Here is a 27,043-nt window from a genome sequence, read left to right on the forward strand (position 1 = left end):
TATTTTAATGTGTCCTTGTTACATGTTACATATACTTACTATAGTAATAACAGTAAATTATGTGCATGTAATTACAAGTAGAAAGGGTAATCTAACTTCTCCTATATAATAAATTTATAAGGAATTATATTGAAATATGTTATATAATATTATATAAATTTAATAAACTCTATACATTTATAATGGATGTGTAAAATATGTTAAAATCAGGGCATTTCCCCTTTCACTGCAGTTTGACCAAAGAAGATACAACCCAAATTCCGGAAATGTTGGGACGTTTTTTAAATTTGAATAAAATGAAAACTTAAAGACTTTCAAATCACATGAGCCAATATTTTATTCATAGTGCCTTCCAAAACATGCAAGCTGCCCATACCATATGCACTTATGCACCCCCATACCATCAAAGATGCTGGCTTTTGAACTGAACGCTGATAACACGCTGGATGGTCTCCCTTCTCTTTAGCCCGGAGGACATGGCGTCCGTGATTTCCAACAAGAATGTCAAATTTGGACTCGTCTGACCATAGAACACTTTTCCACTTTGAAACAGTCCATTTTAAATGAGCCTTGGCCCACAGGACACGACGGCGCTTCTGGACCATGTTCATATATGGCTTCCTTTTTGCATGATAGAGCTTTAGTTGGCATCTGCAGATGGCACGGCGGATTGTGTTTATCGACAGTGGTTTCTGGAAGTATTCCTGGGCCCATTTAGTAATGTCATTGACACAATCATGCCGATGAGTGATGCAGTGTCGTCTGAGGGTCAGAAGACCATGGGCATCCAATAAAGGTCTTCGGCCTTGTCCCTTACGCACAGAGATTTCTCCAGTTTCTCTGAATCTTGATGATGTTATGCACTGTAGATGATGAGATTTGCAAAGCCTTTGCAATTTGACATTGTAATTTGTGCAGAGTAATTTGCGCATAAAACGGACTTTCTCGAAAGCTCTGGGGTTATTTTAATAAATTCAGCTATTTGTTTGTCTTGTGGATTATATGTAAACATCTTTTATGTAAAATATCTTACTCAGGACAGTACTAAATAAAAAATAACATGCATTTTTTATTATCTCCCTTATTTTGTTAAAATTATTAACATTTTCACAGATTCTGCAAGTGGTTCACATACTTTTTCTTGGCACTGTATGTCCCAAAGCTGTTCTACTCTTCTGCTGCACACTCAAAAGTATGTATTTTTTCTTCACAAAAAGAGTACATACTTTTAGGGCATAGTATAAGTAGGCAAATTGGGATGCAGCAAGAGTATACATGTGACAGTACACCCTCCCCCCCTCCGGAAAGGCACGTCCTCGCGCCAACAACAGTCCAACTGAGGAGGGAGGGTGGGGGATCTGGAGGTGGACGAGGGGCTGGCGAAAGGTGGAGAGATGGAGAGCAGCAGACGGCTCAGAAGTCTGTGGTGCAGGCAGAGCGACATCTGACCAAGATGCAGCCGGAGGGACGAGGAAACCCGGTGAAGCCGTAAGGACGGTGGTCCCAGGCGTAGCCGAGGGAGGGTGGAGCCGGCAGGTCGATGGGCCGAGGAGGAGTGATGGGATCGACGACTGGAGGTGAAACCAAAGGATCCTCTTGACTGGGTGACGCTGGAGACCAGAAGACCAGAGGCAAATCCACACAATAGAGTGGCGTCAGAGGAGGAGCCAAGGGGCTGAAGGAAACCAGCAGAGGAGGGCTGAGTACAAAATATGATAGTATTGTACAATAGGCCTTCAATGATTTGTTTTACAGAACCTTCATAAATTGATAAAAACATAAAAAGCAAAAACACACATGATGCGAGTACTTTATTCATCATTTTGTAGAGGTATGGAGTTGAAAAATCTTTCTGTAAAAAAGGTACATCGCCATCTTGCTCCAACCAAAGTCATCTGAACGTCGTAATTGCGACTTCCCAACTAGTAAATATACAAACTTTAGGAGGACTCATCACTGTAAAAATGATTTTTGCTGCTTAAAATTTACTTAATTAAAAGAACCTAAAGCAACACAATTGCTGAACATTTTGTCACTTCTTAATTGTGTTCTATCCACTTATATATGTTAAATTGAAATTTACTTAATCCATTTGTTTTGGGACTACCTGAATCGTTTTTGTTAACTCAAACTGGGCAGTGGATTTTTAGTGTATTCATTGCATATGATTGGATCAGGAGAGTAAATGCTGAAATTAAGTGTTATTTCATATGTTTTTGAATACAGGGAAAGTGTTTAATGTTCAGTGATGTTTGACATTTGAAAGAGTTTCTTTTATGATGAAGTTTTTGAGGTTATCAGGTTTTTGTGGTAGAGATTGGGTTGTGGGTGTTTATGAATGTTGCTTTACGAGTCGTAGCTGTGCTAATGCAAGTGCAGTGGCAAGCCACTCGTTCTTTGCAAGCATGTGCAATGCCAGTTACTCTTTTTAATGTATACAGGAAACATATTTTTCAAAGTGGTAAATAAAACAATGATTACTGGAGTACGTTTTACAAAAATACTATTTCAGTCTTTCTAAATTTTAATATTTAATTCATTGTGTTAGCTACTTGCTTTTTGTAATTATTTGTAAAATTTACTAGCAATTTCTGAGTGAAAAATTGTTTTTACTGTGTAGAATAAATGTACAATTTTTTCAGTGTAGAATAAATGTTTATTTTTTAATAGGTTTGTTTTTAGTGCACCATGTCGCTGGAGTCATCCATCTTGAGGGACACCTCAGTACTCTTATTGCACCAGGAGGAACGAGGAGTGAGGAAGCTTCCAGAGGAGCGAGGATCACAGTAGAAATACACGTGTATAAATAATTTTACACTAATTTTAATGTATGTTTTAGCTTTGTAGTTTAAATAAACCATACATGTCACATGTATGTTAGCAGCCAGAAAAATGGAGCGCAGCTGGAAGAAAACAAAACTAGAAGTATTTCGCATTTTGTGGAGAAAGATAATGATTGAGTACAGAAAGGCCTTAAAATCTGCTAGATCTGCTTATTTTTCAAAACTTTTAGAAGAAAATAAACACAACCCTAGGTATTTATTTGATACAGTGGCTAAATTAACAAGAAATAAAGCTTCAACTTCTGATGTTTCCAAAGAGCACAGCAGTAATGACTTTATGAACTTCTTTACTTGCAAGATTGATAATATTAGAGAAAAAATTATAACCATGCAACCGTCTATTACAGTATCGCGTCAGATAGTGCATTGTAGTGTCCCTGAGGAAAAATTCAATTCATTTACTGCTTTAGGAGAGGAAGAATTGTCTAAACTTGTTAAATCATCAAAATCAACAACATGTATGTTAGACCCTATACCGACTAAGCTATTGAAAGAAATGCTTCCAGAGGTTATAGATCCTCTTCTTAATATCGTCAATTCATCTTTATCACTAGGACACGTACCAAAAACTTTTAAGCTGGCTATTATTAAACCTCTTATTAAAAAACCACAACTTGATCCTAGAGAATTAGTCAATTACAGGCCGATCTCAAATCTCACTTTTCTGTCAAAAATACTAGAAAAGGTAGTATCATCACAACTATGTTCCTTTTTAGACAGAAATAGTATCTGTGAGGATTTCCAGTCAGGATTTAGACCGTACCATAGTACTGAGACTGCTCTCATTAGAGTTACTAATGATCTGCTGTTATCATCAGATCGTGGTTGTATCTCTCTATTAGTGTTACTGGATCTTAGTGCTGCATTTGACACTATTGATCACAATATTCTTTTAAATAGACTCGAAAATTATGTTGGCATCAGTGGAATTGCATTGTCATGGTTCAAATCATACTTATCTGACCGTTATCAGTCTGTATTAGTAAACGAAGAGATGTCATATCGATCACAAGTTCAATATGGAGTACCACAAGGCTCAGTACTAGGACCGTTGCTGTTCACTCTGTACATGCTACCCTTGGGAGATATCATTAGGAAGCATGGCGTTTCACTGTACGCTGATGATACTCAGCTCTATATTTCTTCGCGCCCTGACGAAACTTACCAATTCACAAAATTAACAGAATGCATAGCTGATATAAAAAATTGGATGACCAGTAATTTCCTACTACTAAATTCAGAAAAAACAGAGATTCTAATTTTCGGACCAAAAACTTCTTCACGTAATAACCTAGAATACTGTCTAACACTTGATGGCTCTGTTAAGTCTTCGTCGTCTCTTAGGAACCTGGGTGTGCTCTTTGATACCAATCTTTCATTTGAAGGCCATGTTTCTAGCATCTGTAAAACCGCATTCTTCCATCTTAAAAATATATCTAAACTACGACATATGCTCTCAATGAAAAAGGCAGAACAGTTAGTTCATGCGTTCATGACCTCAAGGCTAGATTACTGTAACGCTCTACTGGGTGGTTGTTCTGCTGGCCTGATAAATAAACTACAGCTCGTACAAAATGCAGCAGCTAGAGTTCTTACTAGAACCAGGAAGTATGACCATATTAGCCCAGTTCTGTCAACACTGCATTGGCTTCCTGTTAAACATCGTATAGATTTTAAAATCTTGCTAATTACTTACAAAGCACTAAATGGTTTAGCTCCCCAGTACCTGAGCGAGCTCCTAATTCATTATAGTCCTTCACGTCTACTGCGATCTCAGAATTCAGGCCAGCTGATAATACCTAGAATATCAAAATCAACCGCAGGCGGTAGATCCTTCTCCTATTTGGCACCTAAACTCTGGAACAATGTTCCTAGCATTGTTCGGGAAGCAGACACACTCTGTCAGTTTAAATCTAGACTAAAAACGCATTTTTTTTAACCTGGCATACACATAACACATTACCAATTTATATTTTCAAATCTGTTAAAGGATTATTAGGCTGCATAAATTAGGTCAGCCGGAACCGGGAACACTTCCTATAACGCCTGATGTACTCGTTACATCAGAAGAAGAATGGCATCTACGCTAATATTAGTCTTTCTGGTTATCCCGAGGTTCACCGTAGTCAACCGGATCCGGGCCGTATCCAGGTGAGACCAAGGACCTGCACCTTGACACGACCACAACGCAGCCCTGAAGTATCAGCAGAGATTGAGTCAACTGGATCATCCACTCTGAGGGCCTCATCGACACGACAGCCAGTGGCACAGTTCCTCAACAAACCGTCTATACCGGCGTGAGGAATACGATCCTCAATTGGATGGAACTGGAATAAATACTTTGAATGTTGCGATCCTGTCGGACTTATGATAGCTACCTGAATCGTAACAAAGCACTGTTGGCCAGAGGAGAACTGGTCCCCCGACTAAGCCTGGTTTCTCCCAAGGTTTTTTTCTCCATTTAAACACCTATTTGCCACTTGTCTGCCACCTGATGTCACCTGATGGAGTTTGGGTTCCTTGCCGCTGTCGCCTTTGGCTTGCTTAGTTGGGGACACTTGACATTTGACTTGACATTTGATATTCAACAGTGCTTTGATCTGCCTGCATTGACACTATTCTTTAAGAGCTGCTGTGCAGCCAAATAATGTACCAGTTATCAATGTAAAGCTGCTTTGACACAATCTACATTGTAAAAAGCGCTATATAAATAAAGGTGACTTGACTTGACTTGACATATTTCAGCAGGGCATAGTGCTTTATTAATATAAAAAAAAAAAAAGTAAAGCATGAAATGGAAGTTGTGCTAGACGTCTTTTCCTTACCTATTGTGCCGTATATCCAAGTGAAAGGCTTCTGGAACAAGAACAAATGTAGGGCGGGGCATGATTTTGTCTGTGGGGAATTGATTGGATGGTTGTGGTTTGCTATTGGTGGATCTCATGTGAGTGACAGGTTGCCCCGCCCTCATCATCATCAGAAAAGAGATGTCGCTGTAAGACGGAGGGGAAGTTATTCTGATTCAAGATTATGAGGAACATGAATTTAAAACAGTAATGATGTGCACCAATAAATAATTTTATACCATGGGCTGTCTGAATACTTGATTCTGATTGGCTGGAAGGTGTGCATAAAACCCGTTTAATATTAATATTAATGCTCTGCTTTCATTCACGCAAACACACATCACTCGCACACAGATATTGGAGATCACTCTGCGTGCAAACAGAAACATTCAGGAGCACAGAAACTTATCAGCACTGCCCCGTGACTTTTGTTAATAAAAAGCTTCGCTAATGAATCACTACATTATATTTCTCAGCAATGAGGGGGCAACATTGCTGTTTTTGAAGGAATTAAACTCACAGCTTCATAGTTTGTAGAGAGAGACGCTGCTCAGATGCAGGTAATTCACACACACACCTCTCATCTCTCTAGAAAATTAATTCAAATAAATGCTAGAATTCATTCATTCAAATAAATGTCATCTTACTTTGATTTAAAGCGGACAGAATGCTGGATCTAACGAGCCATAACTGAAAAAAAGAAAAAAGAAAAAGCCGTCATTATTACCCTTTCGCTCAAACATTGTGCTGCAAACATTATTAACAGCTTTAAGTTGTCAGTGATGGCAAATAATCCACGGTTAGCTGTGCATTAAAAGGAGGCAACCCTCCATGTCATGCATTAAAACTGTTTAATGCACAGCTAGCCATGGATTATCCCTTATATAATAAATACAGCAATATTCCATAAAAAAAACAAGAACTGTCAATTTGGTTTCATGGTGACTAAACTTCTCCCTTTCCCATCAGTCACAATAATTTTAATTTATGTTGTACCCTTGTAAATTAAATAAACCATACATTTCACATATTTCAACGGGGCATCTTGCTTTAATAATATATTAAAAAATAATATTAAAACTACAACATATCAGGGTGCCGGTCTGATCAGCTCAGGGTTTGTGTTGTGTCCTTTGTTTGTCTGAACCACATGGCTGACGCTTGATGTTTGTGTTTGCATGGTCTCTATTCATAGTTTTCAGTCTTGTGACTGGCACGGAGACCGGGCGAGCAAAACATCCACAGAACTGCATTACAGGCCTTTCAATTTTCCATCTCAAAAGAAGAAAAACAAAAATATGTGAATAAAATGCAAGATTTGGGCATCTGTGATTCATATACAGCACCTGCTGCAGTATTTCAGACACTAAAGACAGTGAGACGTTCTAAAACTCTGAAAGTAAAAAACACTTAAAGTACCTTAAAGTACTAGAACAGTGATATTGGGGGACCAGATTCGGTGTGCACCTTGTTGATGGTGAATACTATGTGTGGGTGAGATGAGCCCAGAATGTGAATGCAATGTGTTAAATGGTTAAGTGTTTTCTTTATAATGGTTTTAAATGGAAAAACACTTAACAAGAAACTGTGTATTCTCCGTTTATATTCTAGGTTAATCTGCTTGCCTGTGCTTGGTGTGCATCATCGGTGAGGTGTATATTGAATTTTGTCTTTGTCTAAAGGATTAGTTCACTTCAGAATTAAAATTTTCTGATAATTTACTCACCTCCATGTCTGTCTTTCTTTCTTCAGTGGAAAAGAAATGAAGGTTTTTGAGGAAAACATTCCAGGATTTTTCTCCATATAGTGGACTTTACTGGGGTTCAACGGGTTGAAGGTCCAAATGTCAGTTTCAGTGCAGCTTCAAAGAGCTCTACACGATCCCAGACGAGGAATAAGGGTCTTTTCTAGAGAAATCATCTGTCATTTTCAAAAAAAAAAAAAAAAAAAAAATTATGTACTTTTTTAACACAAATGCTCGTCTTGCACTGCTCTGTGATGCGCCACGCATTACATAATCATGTTGGAAAGGTCACGCGTGAAGTAGGCGGAAGAACCGATCCAGTGTCTACAAAGCAAACATGCAAAGACTAAGTCAAATACCCTTTACAAAAAAAGGTAAAACAACGATGTCGGACGATTTTGAAGTTGGAGGAGAAAATGAGATGTAGTTATTCGCCCTACCGCAGTACTTCCGCCTACGTCATGCGTGACCTTTCCAATGTGATTACGTAATGCGTGGAGCATCACAGAGCAGTGCAAGACGAGCATTTGTGGTTAAAAAGTATATAAATCTAAATATAAAATAAAATGACAGATTGTTTCACTAGATAAGATCCTTATTCCTCGTCTGGGATCATGTAGAGCTCTTTGAAGCTGCACTGAAACTGACATTTGGACCTTCAACCCGTTGAACCCCAGTGAAGTCCACTATATGGAGAAAAATCCTGGAATGTTTTCTTCAAAAACATTAAAGTGTTAGTTCACCCAAAAATGAAATTTCTGTCATTAATTACTCACCCTCATGTCGTTCCACACTCGTAAGACCGTCGTTCATCTTCAGAACACAAATTAAGATATTTTTGATGAAATCCGATGGCTCAGTGAGGCCTGCATAGCCAGCAAGATAATTAACACTTTCTATGCCCAGAAAGCTACTAAAGACAAATTTAAAACAGTCATGTGACTACAGTGGTTCAACCTTAATGTTATGAAGCGACGAGAATACTTTTTTTGCATCAAAAAAATATAAATACTTTATTCAACAATATCTAGTGATGGGCGATTTCAAAACACTGCTTCATGAAGCTTCGAAGCTTTACGAATCTTTTGTTTCGAATCAGTGGTTCGGAGCGCGTATCAAACTGCCAAAGGCACATGAACTGTTTTAAATATGTTTTTAGTAGCGCACTGAAAGTGTTGATTATCTTGCTGTCAATGCAGACCTCACTGAGCCATCAGATTTCATCAAAAATATCTTAATTTATGTTCTGAAGATGAATGAAGGTCTTACGGGTGTAGAATGACATGAGGGTGAGTAATTAATGACAGAATTTCATTTTTGGGTGAACTAACCCTTTAATTTCTTCTCAACTGAAGAAAGAAAGACATGAACATCTTGGATGACATGGGGGTGAATAAATTATCAGGACATTTTAATTCTGAAGTGAACTAATCCTTTAATATTACTGTCTTACTTCATTAGTACTTTAAACAAACCTGGTAGGGGAGCGCAGGGCACAAACCAACGCATGGTTAGTTGTAACACACGTAGTTTAAATACTTCCACACACGCTAGCATGAAGAAACTTAGCGTATTTACTAGTTGCCATATCGACAATATATAGAGAAAAAATTGCACCAAAATTCAAAAATCTCTGGAAGATATCACTAAACATTTATTTAACAATAAAATCTGATAGTATTTTAATCTCCAATCTCTTGTTTAGCAGTTTGGGTAGTTCTGTAATGCTTCACTAACTATCAGAAGACACTAACCAGGTTTAAATCAAGAAACCAGGAAACAAAAGGTGAATAATGACTGAGAGGAAGAACCTGAACATCCAGAAAATATTATTTCAAGAAATGTTCAGCATTTGTACTGTCTCGTCTATTTGTCTGGTGTTCTGTGAGAGCTGTGAGTGGAGTTAGGAGTGTTTTCTTCAGCTCTGTGTTTTTCTGAATGTCTAATATATTTCTTCATCAGTTTGCCTGTATTGTTTTGACCAGTGCTGTATGTGTTTTGCAGAGTGTTCATTGTCAAACTACAAAATTATTTAAATTTGAATTTCTAAAAAAATGCTATTATTTTATATGAAAAAAATAATTATTGTCTTTTATTGACAAAATATTTTAGTTTGTCATATTTTTTTAATTAAGTCAGATAAAATTTTTAGCTGTCATATGATCATGTTACAACATACCGCATCACATGTTACAATGTGCCCCACCTATGGGCATGTTGTCACATTTCCCTTCCCTAAAGAAAAAAAGTATACACTGTATTAATGAAACAAAGCCACATATTTGTACCAGACATGTGTGAAATTAATGTGGAACAAAAGAAATTCCCTGAACCCTAAGTAGATTTAGACAAACTGAGAAAGTCAAAAAGCCTTAGGCTGTGCCCCGCTCTCCCCTAAATATCACTGACAGGAAATGTTTTTTTGTTTTACCCTCCAGGTGTTTCCTATAAGGGTGTGACGTATTGTGAAATCTCAGAGTTGTATATTGTTACTGCGCCCCTCTTGTTACTTTATCTCATTATGGCTTGCACCTGTTTTAGTTCTGGCACCCTTTATATTCCCATTATATTGCCTGCTCTGCTGAGTTTACCTGGCTCTCTTCTGTGTTGATCATGCTCTTGCTGTGGTCTTGTCTGCCATTTACCTAAAGATCTATTAGCCTCTTCCTGTTCTACTTGTTTGTTAGTTTTTTTTAACCTCCTGTTTGGTTAGTTTTTGTTTCTTTTGCTCCCGAGCTCCCCTGTCTCCTTTGGCTGCTGGATCCGTCCTCCAAGCCACCTTGCTGCCCTGCTATCCTGGATCCCTTCTCCTTCCTGTTGCGTCCATCCGGCTCCTCTTCGGATCTCCTATCTGACCACCAGCTCCAGAAGACTCCAGCTGCCACCACCAGGTCCCTACCTTTACATACTCTCTCTCTCTCTCTCTCTCTCTCTCTCTCAAAAAATGGCCATATATATTTCAAGAAAAAACAGGATTAAAAATGTATATGGCCAGGATGGTGTACTGTTGTTTAAGGCATTTATTAGGTCTAGGATCTCGGTTGACTTTAAATATTATAAAGAGATGCAGGATTTGGATACCTTTATATTGCAGTGGTGTTTTAATAAGGTTTTTGTACTGTGTTTGAGGGGTTTAATTTTTAGTCTTTTGTTGTGTTGATTGGTTTTGTGATAATGTTTTGATGTTTTTTTGTTACTGATTTAATAAAAGTGTGGGTTAAAAAAAAATCTCTCTCTCTCTCTCTCTCTCTCTCTCTCTCTCTCTCGTTCATCGGTGACCTCTCCTCTCTCTCTCTCAGTATTGCTGTTTGGGTCTGCTCTGTCTTTTGCTCTGGATTCCCCTGTTGGGCTGACGTAGCACTCCCACATACCAGGCTGGAATTCTTCCTGATTCCGCTCCCAACTGTGGCCTCACTATTTCCCCCTGTGTTCCTGTTTTTGTGTGCCTATTGAAACTCAACTGATTTCTCCTCCTTTTACCAGCCTGACAGTATCCCTTGAGCACAGCCATTTGTATGATCAAGAATATCCCAATATAAAAATTTTCCTTCGATTTCCCCCTCCTTATTTTCCTTCATCCTTATTTTCTTTCCTCTCAGTTGGGAGGAGCTAGGATGTGAAGAAAGGGAGCAAGGAAAGAAAACAAGGATGCGGTGTAACCCTCTGGTGCTCTTCGATCACTTTTGAAAAGAAAAATTTACTTTTTTTTTTTTTTTATATTTCATGGGAATGATATGATACTTGGTGACTTGTGGCACTTGCTCTGTGAACACACACACAAATAGTGGACCTGATTCAAAAAGGTTAAACTATCCTAGGGAAAAAAAAAAAATAAATAAATAGTGTCACTCGTACTCCTCCTCCCCTCAAAAATGAGCACTATATAAATTAATAGGGAGTTTTTATGAACATTAAAATTCAGAGAATTTGTTGGGGTACAATCTACAGATCAGCTGCGGTGCAGGGAAAAGTGCACAACAATGAAGGGGTTAATTGATAATTTTAAATATTAGAAAGGGTATCATTTTAATTAATTGTATTGCATTGAAAAAATTGTGGAAACAAATGGATCATAATTATTGCGTATTACTCAATACCATAAATTTCCTTTAAAATAAAAAAATAGCCTACATGATTTTACTGAGGGAAAAAAAATTACATTTGAGGTGCACTTTTGACCAGAAAAAAAATTACTATTTTTTTTTTTACTTCATGGGAATTATATGATACTTGGTGACTTGTGGCACTTGCCCTGTGAACACACACACACACACACACACACACACACAAAATAGTGGACCTGTTTGGAAAAGGTTAAATTGTCCTCACAGTCAAAAATGAGTGCCATATAAATGAATAGGGAATTTTTACAAACATTAAAATACAGATAATATTTGGGATGTACGATCTACAGATCGATCTTACGATGCAGGAAAAAAACACACAGCAATGAAGAGGTTAATCAAATAATAATAAAAAAAAAAAAAAGATATGGTTTAATTAATTGTATTGCAATTGTATGTAAAAGTTGTGGAAACAAATGGATCATAATTATTGCATAAATATTGAGACATCTTTTAAATACTACTCAGCACCATAAAATTCCTTTAGAATACAAAAAAAAAAAAAAAAAAAAAAATCTATTAAAAAAACTGATTTTATTGGGGGAAAAAAGTTACATTTGAGGAATTCGGCCACTTTTGACCGGAAGGAGTGTAAGTGTGACTTTAACCCTAAATGAGGAGCACCATAGGGTTAATACAGTCACGGTCCATTGAGAGAGAGAGAGAGTTTGAGAGCCTCCTACAGGAAGCAGCCTGTATTTCTGCTCATCACAGACGCATTTGTGCTTACGGTTCAGTGGATGCACATAGCTGTTTCTGCGCTCCATCAAGGGATATCAGGATTGCAATCGACGGTCAGATTATAAAAATACTCTCTCATCTGCATTATTCTACCGTGGATTACACTAAACCGCTATGAAGAAACGGACACCCGAAAAGGCCTTGAATAAATGATGTATTTATCATCTTCATGGCAAAATATGAAAACTGCAAGTTGGTTTTTATTTCAGAGGATTCTGCGCTGGAAAGGTAACATTTCTACTCCAAACTATCAAGAATAACACGCATATAAACGGCACACATTCTTGAAGGGCGTTTACACTAGTCTTTTCGTTCCTTTGACTCCTGTTTATTCATACTCATGTGAATGTGAGGCAGCGGAAACGCCGCTTTACGCAAGAGACTCATCGAGCAAACACAAGTGAATTTTTTAACGACGTTTTCAAGTTAATATGTTTATTTATCATCCAAGCCAAACAGGATATTCAACCCAATGCAATTCGTCAAACATAGCATGTGAATAACAGCATTGTGCTTCGGTAAGATGAGCTGCTCAGCCTTCTCTTATCGTGCTGTGTCACTGTCGTCTGTATGAATTTGTCACTGTTCCAGAGAGGAGACGTGTGTTTAGTGGAGATAAGTTCATCTGTGTCTAAGTCATTGAATAGCTGGTTACTGTTCGTCAATAAATTATTAGCTCATATTTAATCATACTTTTAAACAGCCCTTGAAGTTGCTTTGTAAGGGTCACTGTTTACTAAGATCTTCTTAGTGCTCAAACTGAACAGAGTAACAACAAACAAACAAAGTCTTTGCTTGATTTGTAGCTTTACTTTAATATGGACTCAAATCTCAGTTCATATCACAATAACACTTTTTTTAGGATCCCAATCAATAATAACAATTTGTATATTATTTGTAACTCTTTATAGTAGGCCTGTTATTAATTATACACATGGGTAGCATATTGTAATAATACGATTGTTCTTTAAATACAAAAATGAATATTTAGTAACAATAATTTTATTTTGCATGACAAGTAATACATTACTAATATGTCTCAAATTCTTCACTTTCAAACGTTAAACACTCAACATTTGGGCTGTTCATTTAAACCCAGAATAATGGTTGATTTTACTAGTTCATTTCACTGTAAAAAAGAAAAAAAGTCGACATAACTTGAAAAAATAAAGCAACCTATCACATTCAACTTAAGTTAACTTAACTAATTCTCTGCGATTAAAGTAAACTTAAAGAAATAGTTCACCCAAAAATGATAATTATCCAATGATTTACTCACCGTCAAGCCATCCTAGGTGTATATGACTATCTTCTTTCAGATGAACACAATCAGAGATATCCTGGCTCTTCCAAGCTTTATAATGGGAGTGAATGGTTCCTGAGATTTTGATGTACCCAAAAAAACGCATCCATCCATCATAAAAGTAATCCATACGACTCCAGGGGGTTAACAAAGGCCTTTTGAAGTGAAGCGATGGGTTTTTGTAAGAAAAATATCCATATTTATAACTTTATAAACTATAATCACTGGCTTTCAGTAACATCCATACGTGAGTCTAGTTCCGGTGGATCTGCCAAAAGTCACGTGACTTCAGTAAACGAGGCTTCATTACATCATAAGTGTTTCGAAATTCCAATGGTTCACCGCTGCGGCGTGACTTTGGCAGTTTGATACACGCTCCGAACCACTGACTCGAAACAAATGATTTGCGAAGCTTCATGAAGCAGTGTTTTGAAATCGCCCATCACTAGATATTGTTGAATTTTTTTGGCAGAAAAAAAGTATTCTCGTTGCTTTATAATACTGAGGTTGAAACACTGTAGTCACACACACATACAGACAGATTTGTCTGTCTACATGCACAGTCTGTATGAGGGGATTAAGAGATGCAGCAACTCTTAAACGAGTACAAAGACATTATCGCTCGTAACTTTTGGAGAGAAATAACAAACACTGGACAAGGATGAAACTTTCTAGTGTACATGTACAGTTGTGGTCAGAATTATTGGCACCCTTGGTAAATATGATCAAAGATGACTGTAAAAATAAATCTGCATTGTTTATCCTTTTGATCTTTAATTCATAAAATTGGCAAAAATCTAACCTTTCATTGAAGGAACACAATTGAAAGTGGAGGGAAAATCACATTAAGAAATAAATGTTTTTCTCCAAAACACATTGGCCACAATTATTGGCCCCCTAGAATTTTTTATGAGTAAAATATTTCTGAAGTATATACACCAGGGTGATCATGAACATGAAATTGTCCAGCCATGACTTCCTGTTCCACAGGAGTATAAACATGAGGAAACACAAAGGCCAAATTCCCTTAATCATTAATCACAATGAGTAAAACCAAAGAATATAGTTCTGATGTGCAGCAAAAGATTGTTGAGCTTCACAAAATAGAAAGTGGCTGTAAGAAAATAGCTAAAGCATTGAAAATCCCCATTTCCACCATCAGGGCAATAATTAAGAAGTTCCAATCAACTAAAGATGTTACAAATCTGCCTGGAAGAGGACGTGTGTCTAAATCGCCCTAATTAACGGTGAGGAGAAAAAAGTTTGAGTGGCCAAAGACTCTCCAAGGATCACAGCTGGAGAATTGCAGAGATTAGTTGAGTCTTGAGTCTCAGAAAGCCTAAAAAAATGATCAAACAGCACCTACTTCCCCACAAGTTGTTCGGGAGGGTTTCAAGAAAAATCCTCTGCTCTCATCCAGAAACAATCTCCAGCATATTCAGTTGTCAGACAAGACTGGAACTTCAAACGGGACCGGCTTCTATGGTCAGATGAAACTAAAAAAGAGCTTTTTGGCAGCAAACCCACCAGATGGGTTTGGTGCACACATGGATAAAAAGTACCCCATGCCCACGGTTAAATATACTGCTGGATCTTTAATGTTGTGGCCTATTTTTCTGCTGGAGGTCCTGGACATCTTGTTCAGATACATGGCATCATGGATTAAAAAAAATCTAAACCTGACCGCTTCTGCTAGAAATCCAGTAATGGTCCGTGGTTGGATCTTCCTTCAGGACAGTGATCCAAAACAAACATCAAAACTAACACAAAAATGTGTCACTGAGCACAAAATGAAGCTTCTGCCATGGCTGTCCCAGTCCCCTGACCTGAACCCTAAAGAAAATGAGTGGAGTGAACTGAAGAGAAGAAGCACCAACATGGAGCTGGAATCTGAAGGATCTGGAGAGATTCTGTATGAAGGAATGGTCTCTGATCTCTTGTCAGGTGTTCTCCAAACTCATCAGGCATTATAGGAGAAGATTCAGAGCTGTTATCTTGGGAAAAGGAGGTTGCAAAAAGTATTGAATAAAAGGGGGCCAATAATTGTGGCCAACGTGTTTTAGAGAAAAACATTTATTTCATAATGTGATTTCCCCCCCACTTTCAATTCTTTTCCTTCAATGAAAGGTTATATTTTTGCTAATTTTATGAATTAAAGATCAAAAGGATAAATAATGCAGATTTATTTTTACAGTCATCTTTGATCATATTTACAAAGGGTGCCAATAATTCTGACCACAACTGTATATGAGCAATATCACACGCTGATCACATGCTGATTTAAAGCCGTATCATATAAATATATATTCACGTCAAGCAATGTTTGCAAACAGTAACTGTTTTGTCAATGTTTTTTTAATGTTGTTGTAATTGACTGCAAATTCAGCATGTACAAGCATATCCAACAGTAACAGCATTAGCCCAGGCTGTAACTCCAACAAACCAGATGCTGCAGATGCATAGTTAGAACTGCGGGACAAATGTGTACCAACCTGTGGTTGGTGACCGTATGAATATTTTTTATTATTGAAAGCTGTTATACTCCTAATATGCACTACCGTTAAAAGGTTTGGGGTGCTCACCAAGGCTGCATTTATTTGATCAAAAATACAGTATAATTGTGAAATATTATTACAATTTTTAAAACATTGATAATCAGAAATGTTTCTTGATAATCAAATCATCATATTAGAATGATTTCTGAAGGATCATGTGACACTGAACACTGGAGTAATGATGCTGAAAATTCAGCTTTGATCATGAAAATACATAGAATACATTTTTCACACAGAAAAGAGCTGTTTTAAAATATAATAATATTTCACTGTTTTCACTATATTTTGATCAAATAAATACAGCTTGGGTGAGCAGAAGAGACTTCTTTCAAAAACAAAAAATCTTACTGACCCCAAACATTTTGAACGGTAGTGTATACAAGTTAAATCGGTAACGCTTTAGAGTACTGTTCTGAATAAACAGTCTGCTCATGAATAACTGCACAGGAACAAAAGAGTATCGCATTATTAACACTCTAGTAACTATTATTAACTAACAAGAAATTCTGATTAATGAATTAGCAAGTAATAACGCTCAGTCGAATGTGGTCGTTCACTAGTAGCTAATTGCTACTAGTGAACAAATTGTAATCAGTTATTGATTCTAAACTACATGACAATTCACATTTCACACTGCTTATACCATACCTGGGGTTGACAGTTAATCCTGGGTATTCATAAACTGTCGTTTCACTCTGCACATTCCTAAACCCAGGGTTTAAGTCCTTATTTGCATATTTGTGGTGTCAGTGTTACTGACTGGACAAACGCAGCATGTGGCCTGTTTACATAAAGGCTAGCATTGCACATTGCTGACTGTAATATACATTTTTTTTCTAAATGAACTTTTCAAACTATAAAGGTAATAATGATGGTCTCTTCTTCACTTCAATTGTCGCATTTTCCATCGCCGTTTGACATTTTTCCTATCATACTCAGAAACGACTGTTAAAGGCTTTTCGTACTGCACTTAACCCTGGGTTATCGTAATTCTAAACACCATTTTTAACCCTGGGTAAAGGAGCGTTTCAAACTTGTAATTTTGAAGCGGGGTTAGCACCGCTTTTTACCCAGGGTTATGAAACCCTTCAGTGTTTGAGAGGAAAAATGTCAAATGATGACAGAAAATGCAACAATTTGAGTGAAGAAGAGACCGTATCATTCTTGCATTTACAGTCCGAAATGTCCATTCAGTATAAACTCAATAGTACATTATGAGGTGAGGATGCACAATGCTAGAGCTAGTCTATGTAAACAGGTCACGTGCTGCGTTTTTCCAATCGTTGACACTGATGCCGCAAATATGCAAATAAGAACGTTAACCCAGGGTTTAGGAAAGTACAATGTGAAATGTCAGCTTATGAATACCCAGGATTAATTGCTAACCCTGGGTAAATTATGAGCAGTGTGAAACGTGAAGCAAGAAAGCGGCTAAAGCAGTGCTAACCCTGCTCCAGAGCAGGATTTCATAACCCCAGGTAAAAAGCGGTGCTAAGTGTGAAATGCTCCATTTCCCGGGGTTAAAAGCGGTGTTTAAAAGCGGTGTTTAGAACGATGATAATCCGGGGTTAAGCGCACTGTGAAAATCCCTATAAACTATTATTTTTTAGTCCTCCCAGAGGACTACTAAGGACGATTGTATACACATTCATAACTAACATGAATAATGCATAATATATAATTAATTCTAAAGTGAAGGTCATGGTAACCCACTAGTAATGACTGAAGTATTACCAAATCCTTCAGAAGGAACTACTAATTATTTGGATCAGTATTCTAAAATGAGAAACATGATAACTCTCTGATATTGACTGTTCTCTGGGAGGAATGAAAGAAAAGGTAATTACTGATTAGCTAATAGTGAACGACCAACTGAGCACTATTACCGACTAATTCATTAATCAGAGTTTCTTGTTAGTCAATAGTAGTTACTAGAATGTTAATAATGCATTACTCATTTGTTCCTGCGTACTTATTTATTAATGAAGGATCAGTATTCTAAAGTGTTACCGCTGAATCATATCAACGTTTGCTCTAGATATCAGCCATTATTAATTACTTTTCTTTTTTTCCTCTTGCAGTTGGTGGTGCAACAGTGCAGCACTGGACACCTTGCAATGGTCTTTTTGTCCCTTCACTGGATCTAAATGTACACATTCAGTGTATAATCAAACCCAAAATGGAGGAGTAAAGAAGTTTTTCCTGTGATCTGTAAAAATGCTAGTGCATAATTTTAGGATCTTTAAGGGTCGCATTGGGAAGAGAGGAGGCCATTTAGGGATCATCCATTACCTCTCCATAATAGTCTTATGTGGTTCCCTGCTTGCTCTACTCTTTTTTGACGTCATTGAATTGTGGGTGACCTCGCTGGGCATGAGCAAAGAAGTTCTTCGTGTAGTGGACCTTCCGCACAGTATTCCTCCAACCCGTTTGGAAGAGTACCTGCTTATGCCTAGCATCCACGTCTGCCAACGTGCCAAACCTTACCTCATCACTTTGGTGGCAACTGCACCTCAAAACAGAAAGGCCCGCCAGGCCATTCGTGACACCTGGGGTGGGGAAGTACAAATCAGAGGTCACCGAGTCATGACCCTCTTCATTGTCGGTCAGCCATCTGACCCAGTTCTTGGCAAAGAATTGGTGGAAGAGTCAAAGGAGCGCGGGGACCTCATACAGGGTCGCTTCATCGACTCCTACGGCAACTTGACCCTAAAAACTCTGTCTATGCTGGGCTGGGCACGCCGTTTCTGTCCACAGGCTCGCTATCTGGCGAAGGTAGATGATGATGTACTGTTCAACCCTAGTGCGCTGCTGCAGTATCTTAACCACAGCGTTAAAACACCAGAAAACGAACTCACCGAGCTTTATCTGGGACGTGTCCACATGCAGGTCGCACCGGACCGCAATCCCGCCAGCAAACACTTCATGTCAGAAACCACATACGCTGGTGTGGTCTTTCCTGATTACTGCAGCGGGACGGCGTATGTGCTTTCTCGACCAGCTTTGCTGAAGCTGTCTCTAGCAGCTGTTGCCATACACTTATCCAGTCCATTACCTCCAGAGGATGTGTTTGTAGGCATTTGTGCTCACAGAGCAGGCATTACACCGACCCATTCTCCACTCTTCTCCGGAGGACCAGCTGTACCATACAGCCGTTGTTGCTACCAAACTATGGTGTCTGTCCACCATACCAAGCCAGGGGACATGGTGCACTACTGGACGGAGGTGCACTCCACTGCCCCATGCTCGTGGTTGGGTATGCGGACATCTTTTGGTGTCTGTAAAGTGAGAGCACTTCTCGGGACACTGTTGGGGAGAGACTCCTGAAATGAAGATACATTGAATATGAAAAGCCAAAGGGAAAAGCACATCTTTAGTTACTTAGGCCCTGTTTACACCTGGTTTAAGATGCGTTTTGGTTGATCGGACACATTCCCGTTTACACCTGGTGTTTTACTCCATCTTTTTTGTCCACTTTCAATCACTTTTGTCCTGATTTCTTCCAGGGGAGGGTCTATGGTCGGACCTTTTTTAGATCTTTCGATCTAGTTGACAGAATAAGCTTGCGCATTTTACATATGAATGCGAAAGGAGACGACGGAAAAACGCAGTGGTGTGTGTTAGAAATCAGTAATGGTGAGAGAACATTGTGCTTGGTACATTTTTTTGTCTTCAAACTAAACTTGGTTCTTCATCTAACAAAGTTTAAAGGGTTAGTTCACCCAAAAATGAAATTTCTGTCATTAATTACTCACCCTCATGTCGTTTCACACCTGTAAAACCTTTGTTCATCTTCAGAACACAAATTAAGATATTTTTGATAAAATCTGAGAGGTATATGATTCGTCCATAGACAGCAATATAATCAACACTTTCAAGGTCCAGAAAGGTACTAAAGACATTGTTAAAACAGTCAATGTCACTGCAGAGGATGTGTTCAACCTTAATGTTATGAAGCGACGAGAATACTTTTTGTGCGCCAAAGCAAAAATAGCGACTTTATTTAACAATATCTTCTCTTCTGTGGCATTCTCATACGTTGTTTATGTCCAGCGCTTCCAGGTTCTACGTCAGAATCACACGCATGTGTTGTGCTGATCACGTGACCAGGCCAATACTGAGCCGGCGTTCTGACATAAACACTGAAGCCTTCACTGTGATTACTGCGTCACCTGCATAAGGATAATGACAGGGAAGAGAAGAGATTGTTGAATAAAGTCGTTATTTTTGTTTTGTTTTTGCGCACAAAAAGTATTCTCGTCTCTTCATAATATTAAGGTTGAACACTGCAGTCACATGACTGTTTTAACGACATCTTTATTACCTTTCTGGACCTTGACAGTGTCGGTTAAATTGGTGTCTCTGGACGAGTCATATACCTCTAGGATTTCATCAAAAATATCTTAATTTGTGTTCTGAAGATGAACAAAGGTCTTACGGGTGTGGAACAACATGAGGGTGAGTAATTAATGACAGACATTTCATTTTTGCGTGAACTAACCCTTTAAATCCCATCTGGCTAGTGCGCTTTCCCATTATGTTTACGCATTAGGTCAGTAGGTGGAGAGTAGGCAGTCTGTTCGAATGCATTCAACCACATGAGCGTCTACACTACGAAAGCAATCCAGTCGAATGCATTTTCAGCTACCTCTGGAAGTGGTAAAAAGTGGACAAGCTCAAGCTCACTGTGTTTACACCTGTATTTAGCGTCATCCACTTGTGATCCGACCAACCAAAACGCATCTTAATACCAGGTGGAAACAGGGCCAAAGATATTATGCACTGAAAATTTATTTTTATTATACAATACTTGAATTTATGTTCACAGCTTACCCAGCATGTGCCTTTCACAATTACACTTCTATACATCTAATATATAATTAGAAACTCAGCTTATGTAGAACAATATGCACATTGAAGACCAGGAGTCAAAGATGAATTTGATTCAGTTGACAGAGAGTTTCTTGAACTAACTTAGAATACAGAAACACTAGTACTGATTAACATTTACCAAATCAACTGACATTATTTCTACAAGTTCTAAAGATTCTTATATTTAATTCTAGCAATGAAAAACTCTCATTTTGTTAATGCATATACATTAATATGATTCCTGTGTGCAAATTTTTTATGTGATTTAAGTGCAAGATGCAAAAGAGAACTAAATTCGGTACTCTCTCGCTGTTTTCTGTGTGCACAAAAAGTCGCCTTTCATATAGTGTGCAAATGCTTAATTAAGTTCTCTTTCACGCCTTGCACTTGAACGGACAAATATACATAAAATCATGTCAAAATATCCTTGTAAACAGTTGAGAAAGAAAACTCATGTGCAACAGTATATTGGATCCATGCATTTGGTCTTAAAGTGACAGCGGCCTAATATCCTGCTGCAGCCTGTGTCATTAATGTAAAGAACAAAAGACAGAGAAGGTCTCTCACTGTACTTGACTGAATCACTTTTGTGGTTTTAATAAGTATTAATCTATATATTGTTTATAAAGTGAAGACTATGCAGGGTTATTTTACATTTGATTTCAGTTTCTGTACCTGAATAGCTAGACCTGTCAGTAAAACTTAAACCACTGTTCAGTGTATTAGTGAAGGTTGAGATTAACATTAGCTATGATTAATAAATGCTGTAGAAGTACTATTGTTCATTGTTAGTTCATGTGAACTAATGCAGTTAACTAATGTTAACAAATGAAACCATGTTGTAAAGTCTTACCAAGACACATTGATTATGGTTCATATAATCAATGAATTAAATGGATAGTTCACTTAAAAATTCTGTCACTCTCATGTTGTTACAAACAAAGACTTCCCTTCATCTTTGGAACACAAATGAAAATGTTTGTCCACACAACTAAGCCTCAAAAAGCACATGAATACATGGTAAAACAAACAAACATACAGCACATCAAATATGGTTAACGGAAGCTCAACTTGTGCATGCTTGACTTACAAGAACAAACCTCAGTAGTTTGCATGCATCAAGTCTGAGCTTCCGTTGATCATATCTGATGTGCTCTGTGTTTTTGGCTGTTGCGGGGAACCTCCAATAAACCAAAAGATGATCTCAGTGTTCTTGAAGGCACGTGATTAACAAGGGAATTAGTAGTGAAGCTTGGTCCTTGCCCATTACAGCCTTTGTATGCAAGGAGGAGGATCTTGAAACTCTGCACAGGAAGTCAGAGCAAAGAAACAAAACTAACACTAACCACAAACAGAGTAAAACAGAGTGACATGCGTCACGCCCGGCTCAAAGCCATGACAGATGAAATGGTGGACATAGTCAGGTTGGTTTGGTTGCAACAAAAAATATTTATTAACATGCATTTAAAAAGAAAAAAATATAGAACTAGAAATCAACACAAACACAATTTCTGTCAGACACCTGATTAATCAAAGCCTCAGACAGAACCGAGTTTAAACTAATAACAAAATCAAGAGCAGGCTCACTGAACGCTAACAGAGCCTAAACTTTTAGAGGGGAGAACAGGTGTACATTGTTCCCTTAACAAGAATTGTTCCTCCTAGCCACACCCACTGGCCGGCCGTAGCAGGAAGAACAGGAGACCCGCCCGTCACACATGCTCTGGCTTCTGAGTTCTGGTCATTCAAAATCTGTAGAATTTTGAATTAGTCTCTCAGTTGTGGGAGGGCCAGTAAAAAAGTGCATTACAATCATAAGTCAGCTTGCAACTGTTTCTAGGGTGGAAAATTATGTTTTCATCACCTTATTAACGTGAGATTGAATTAATCCAATAGAGAGACTTGTGATTTAATCCAAGGTGTTAATTATAGATAAATTATTAAACAGCATTTCTCTTTTTGCTTTAGGGCCAACCAGTACGATTTTTTTGTTGTTACTTGCCTACACCAAAAGGACTACTGTCAGCATGTGCGTTCTGCAGGAGAAAATAACTGTCTAGAAGGTATCAACAGTCTATTTTAGCCATTTAAAAAGGGAAGCTGAAACTAGGACTGCAGATATACAAACAAAAGCAGCGAGTGTTTGCCATTTTGATCGTGCTGATTGTGTTTTCTGATAATGTCACTGAGAGGCAGCATGTAAAGTGTGAATAATGGTTCAGGGCAGCTCTCGTGTGCAACCCCAAAACGGATTATACATGATCTCCAAGACTAAAAAGCTTCTCTCTCTGATGTATGTTTACACCAATTTAACACACAGCCAGAATGAGTCAGATTTTTCTGAAGAACGTTGGGCAGTTTAACTGCTCAGGACAAACAAGAGACTCATCAACAACCACCACAAAAAAAAAACAAAAAAAAAAACAGTCGTGGATCATCCAGGTAACCACACATAGGTTATTTTTATAAATAAAGCCATTTCTTATTTTTTTTTTTTCATGTAAAATATATTATTCATGACAGTACTAAATAAAAAATAACATGCATTTTGTATGATCCTGTCAGGATAAATGACTCAAGATTCAGTTGCAAGTGTACAAATATTTATTAAGGAAGAAAACGTGAACAATAGCAGAATATCAAAGAAGGTCGTGGGTGCTGATGGTGTCCTCGGTAGCACAGGGACTACAATGGGCAGGTGAATGAACTCCAAGACAGAAGTCCAGTGATAATGTGATCCACAAACGACAGGCAGTAACATCCACGACAACAGATAGTCCAAACACGGCAGGAGCACAGCACACGGGAGAACAGGTGACACTGGACAAAGAACAAGAGTGAGCAACAACAACGATCCACAGAATCCACAGACCTATGAACCGTGATATGATCCCACTTATTTTGTTAAAATAAACATTTTGCAGATTCTGCCAGGGGTATGCAAGCTTTTGAGCTCAACTGCACATTAAGCTCATTGCAGCTGTCATTCTGTAACAGGAAGAGAAACTGGTTTTTGCTGAACATTAACAAATTTAATACAAACACTGCAATCCTGGCATGAATGAGACTCTGTTGCCTCTCAGACACCAGTACATGCATTGCCTGTAACATTAATGACCAGAAGAGATGAACTGAGCTCTAGCCATCACCTTCCCTACATGATCTTCTTCCAGCACATAAACAGATACATTTTTCAGTCAATTTTCCAGATTCAAATGGAAATAAATTTATTCTGGATTCAGTTCAAAATGGCAACTTGCTCCATTTTTATGTATATTTATTTACATATGCTATTTGGGCTCCTATCATGATAAATGTATTGTCATTGGTCATTTGAAATTAAAGAGTTTGATTTACTACTGCAATACTTTTACTTTCAAAACTCAAAAACATTTATCGATGCTGATAAAACAGCTCAGTCTGGAGTTCTTTCTAAACTTTCTAAAGATGAATACGTTAACAAACGATTACCCAAATGTACATCAGTGATGCTAATTGGTAAAAACTATAGGCCAGTCCAGTCAGAATCATAAGGAGAAAGCAGAAAAGCCACTATTATTCTGAAAACTAAAGGATGATGCTCTTATTCCAGTTGAAATGTAATGACCAACAGATGTTTGAGGGATCTCATTGTGTTTAACTTTAGTAACCTCTCACCATGTGGTGTGTGCAAAATTATTTGAATTCAAATGTATTCAGTTCATTCTTTTGATTAATGTCTTTATTTTTTTATTTTTTCTTCTTCTTTTTCTTTCTTTTTTTTTTAAATTGAATCCATTGTAGAGATTTTGGTAAGCCTATGTGTTAACTGAAATAGCTTTTGCATTGTGTTGAATGAAAACAAGATTGAGTGACTTAAGCCCTATTCATACGGGATTAGTGCAATGTAAATATTCCATCATTTCTTGTTTAAAAGTAGTTTATCAAGTGTGGAGGCGCTTGAAGAAGCATTCAGTTGAGTTCTAGGTGGGGTGACAAGTCTGTGGCAAACCTCAAGTGTTTTCCGCATACCATTCATTTCTGCAGATTTTGTGCTCACACAGAGTGTGCACATAAAGCCGCCTCAGTACTGTAATGGATCCGTGTGGAATGGACAGCAGCCTAATATATCTGCCGAATTATGAGATAATATTACAAATATCTATATGGCAGTTTTTCCCCATGGTATCAATGTCAAAATTGTGGCCAATGAAAATGCTGAGTGAATAGTAACTTTGGAAAACCTCTAGCCACAGTGACTGGTGAGCAAAAAAGTTAATGTGTATATATATATATATATATATATGTGTGTGTGTGTGTGTGTGTGTATGTGTGTTATAATTAACAACAGAGCCCAAATTATTAAATTCAGTTGCTGTTTATTTTTAGACATAATAATCAACATTCAAATAATAAAAATAATGTAAGGTTTTGCATTAACTTCTAAATATAATTATAAAGTAAATGTTCTACTCCAATTAATTTTTGAAATATAACCATTTACACAGCAGCTGTCATAACTTTTTTTAAACATATTAAATAATCAAGACGTTACTAACAGGCAAAGTAATGCCTGAGGTAAATGTAATGCTACGCGAGATATTATTCTCAAGCTTTTGCATTACCGCGCGCCCCCTTCTGGATTATATATATATATATATATATATATTAGGGGTGTCGCAGTATACCGGTATTGATGATAATCGTGATATTCAAAGCATGAAATATCGGCATCGTGTTAATTTAGGGTGTGACAATATAACTGTCACGAATACGGCTCCCGCGGCTCCTCCTCCCGGCCGCCGGAGGGAGCCATCACCTGAGTTCTGAGTCACTTCCTTGTGGACTTCGTTACCCATAGGCCCTCATTCCTGGGACTGATTGCACACACCTGCATTGCATCACACTCACACTATTTAAGACGCACACACGCATCCATACACTGCGAAGTCTTGATTTGCCCCGGTGATCACTACTGAGCGTTTTCTTGTGGACTGTTACCTTGCTATCGATTGGACTGTTTATCATTTGTGAACCTCTGCCGCCTGCCTTGAACCTTGCCTGTTTCCTGGATTACGTTTGTCTGCTGCCTGCCCTGAACTCTGCCTGTTGTAAGTTTCTGTTTGTCTGCCGCCTGCCTCGACCCAAGCCTGTCCCTGTTACTGCTACTGTCTTGCCCTTGTCTGCCTTGTGCTTTGTTGTCACAATAAAGAAACTACAAATGGATCCTCACGCTGTCAGCCCTTCATTACAGAAGACTTCGCCATCAAACGATCCAGCAGTTCTCCTGCAAATCTCCACCGAACTCTCAGCACAGGCCTCTCAGCTTGCCGCGCACCAGCACCAGCTGACTCGTCTTACGTCACTCACCGAAGAGCTGGTGAAAACCCTGCAAAGCCTGCGGCTTCCCTCTCCTGAAGCTATCACACCGCCTCCTGCTATCAATGTGAGTCAAGCGTTTACTTCTCCACCCGCTGTAAATCCACGCCTCGCTCTACCCGAGAAATTCGACGGCAGTCCAGCCAAATGCAGGGGCTTTCTCCTTCAATGTTCCTTGTTTATAAACCAACAGCCCTCGCTGTATCCCGACGATACCAGTCGGATATCGTTTGTATGCTCCCTACTCACGGGCAAAGCACTTGACTGGGCCACAGCGGTATGGAGAGAAGATAGCTCTGTGTTCCCCACGTTTACGGCCTTCCTGCAAAGCTTCAAGGAGGTGTTCGAACATCCAGAGGGCGGAAAGAGCGTCGGCGATCAGCTGCTTTCCCTAAACCAAGGTAAATCTACCGCCGCCGAATTTGCGTTGCAATTTCGCACATTGGCCGCACAAACTAACTGGGTAGAGGATACACTGAAATTACTGTTTCGCAAGGGCCTGTCTCTGGAGCTTCAGGCCGAGCTCGCTTGCCGCGACGAGGGGAGATCGCTGAACGCAGTCATTGAGCTGGCCATTCACATCGACAACCTCCTCCGAGGCCGACGACCCGTTCGCCACCTCACGCCAGTCTCTGCCGTTCCTGAGCCCATGCAACT

General features: G+C 38.5%; 1 protein-coding gene across 5 annotated transcripts; it reads left to right on the forward strand.

Moving 5' to 3' along the window:
• The first annotated feature begins 9,943 nt into the window (after positions 1–9,943).
• Positions 9,944–21,941, forward strand: b3galt4 (UDP-Gal:betaGlcNAc beta 1,3-galactosyltransferase, polypeptide 4). Of its 5 annotated transcripts, none has more exons than XM_051904100.1 (4): positions 9,945–10,324; positions 10,733–10,946; positions 11,033–12,526; positions 18,238–21,941. In XM_051904100.1, the coding sequence occupies exon 4, from the start codon at positions 18,374–18,376 to the stop codon at positions 19,481–19,483; it is 1,110 nt and encodes a 369-aa protein (XP_051760060.1). In that variant the 5' UTR covers positions 9,945–10,324; positions 10,733–10,946; positions 11,033–12,526; positions 18,238–18,373; the 3' UTR covers positions 19,484–21,941. The 5 variants fall into 5 exon arrangements, with proteins under 5 accessions (XP_051760062.1, XP_051760060.1, XP_051760061.1 ...); XM_051904101.1 differs by having other exon boundaries at positions 10,733–10,923; XM_051904099.1 differs by having other exon boundaries at positions 10,733–12,526.
• The last annotated feature ends 5,102 nt before the right edge of the window (positions 21,942–27,043 follow it).

This window comes from Ctenopharyngodon idella, chromosome 8, assembly GCF_019924925.1.
Source record: "Ctenopharyngodon idella isolate HZGC_01 chromosome 8, HZGC01, whole genome shotgun sequence".
NCBI classification, from domain to species: Eukaryota; Metazoa; Chordata; class Actinopteri; order Cypriniformes; family Xenocyprididae; genus Ctenopharyngodon; species Ctenopharyngodon idella.

Coding starts and splice junctions, on each gene's coding strand:
- b3galt4 (XM_051904102.1), top strand. CDS start 18,374: ATGCTAGTGCATAATTTTAGGATCTTTAAGGGTCGCATTGGGAAGAGA.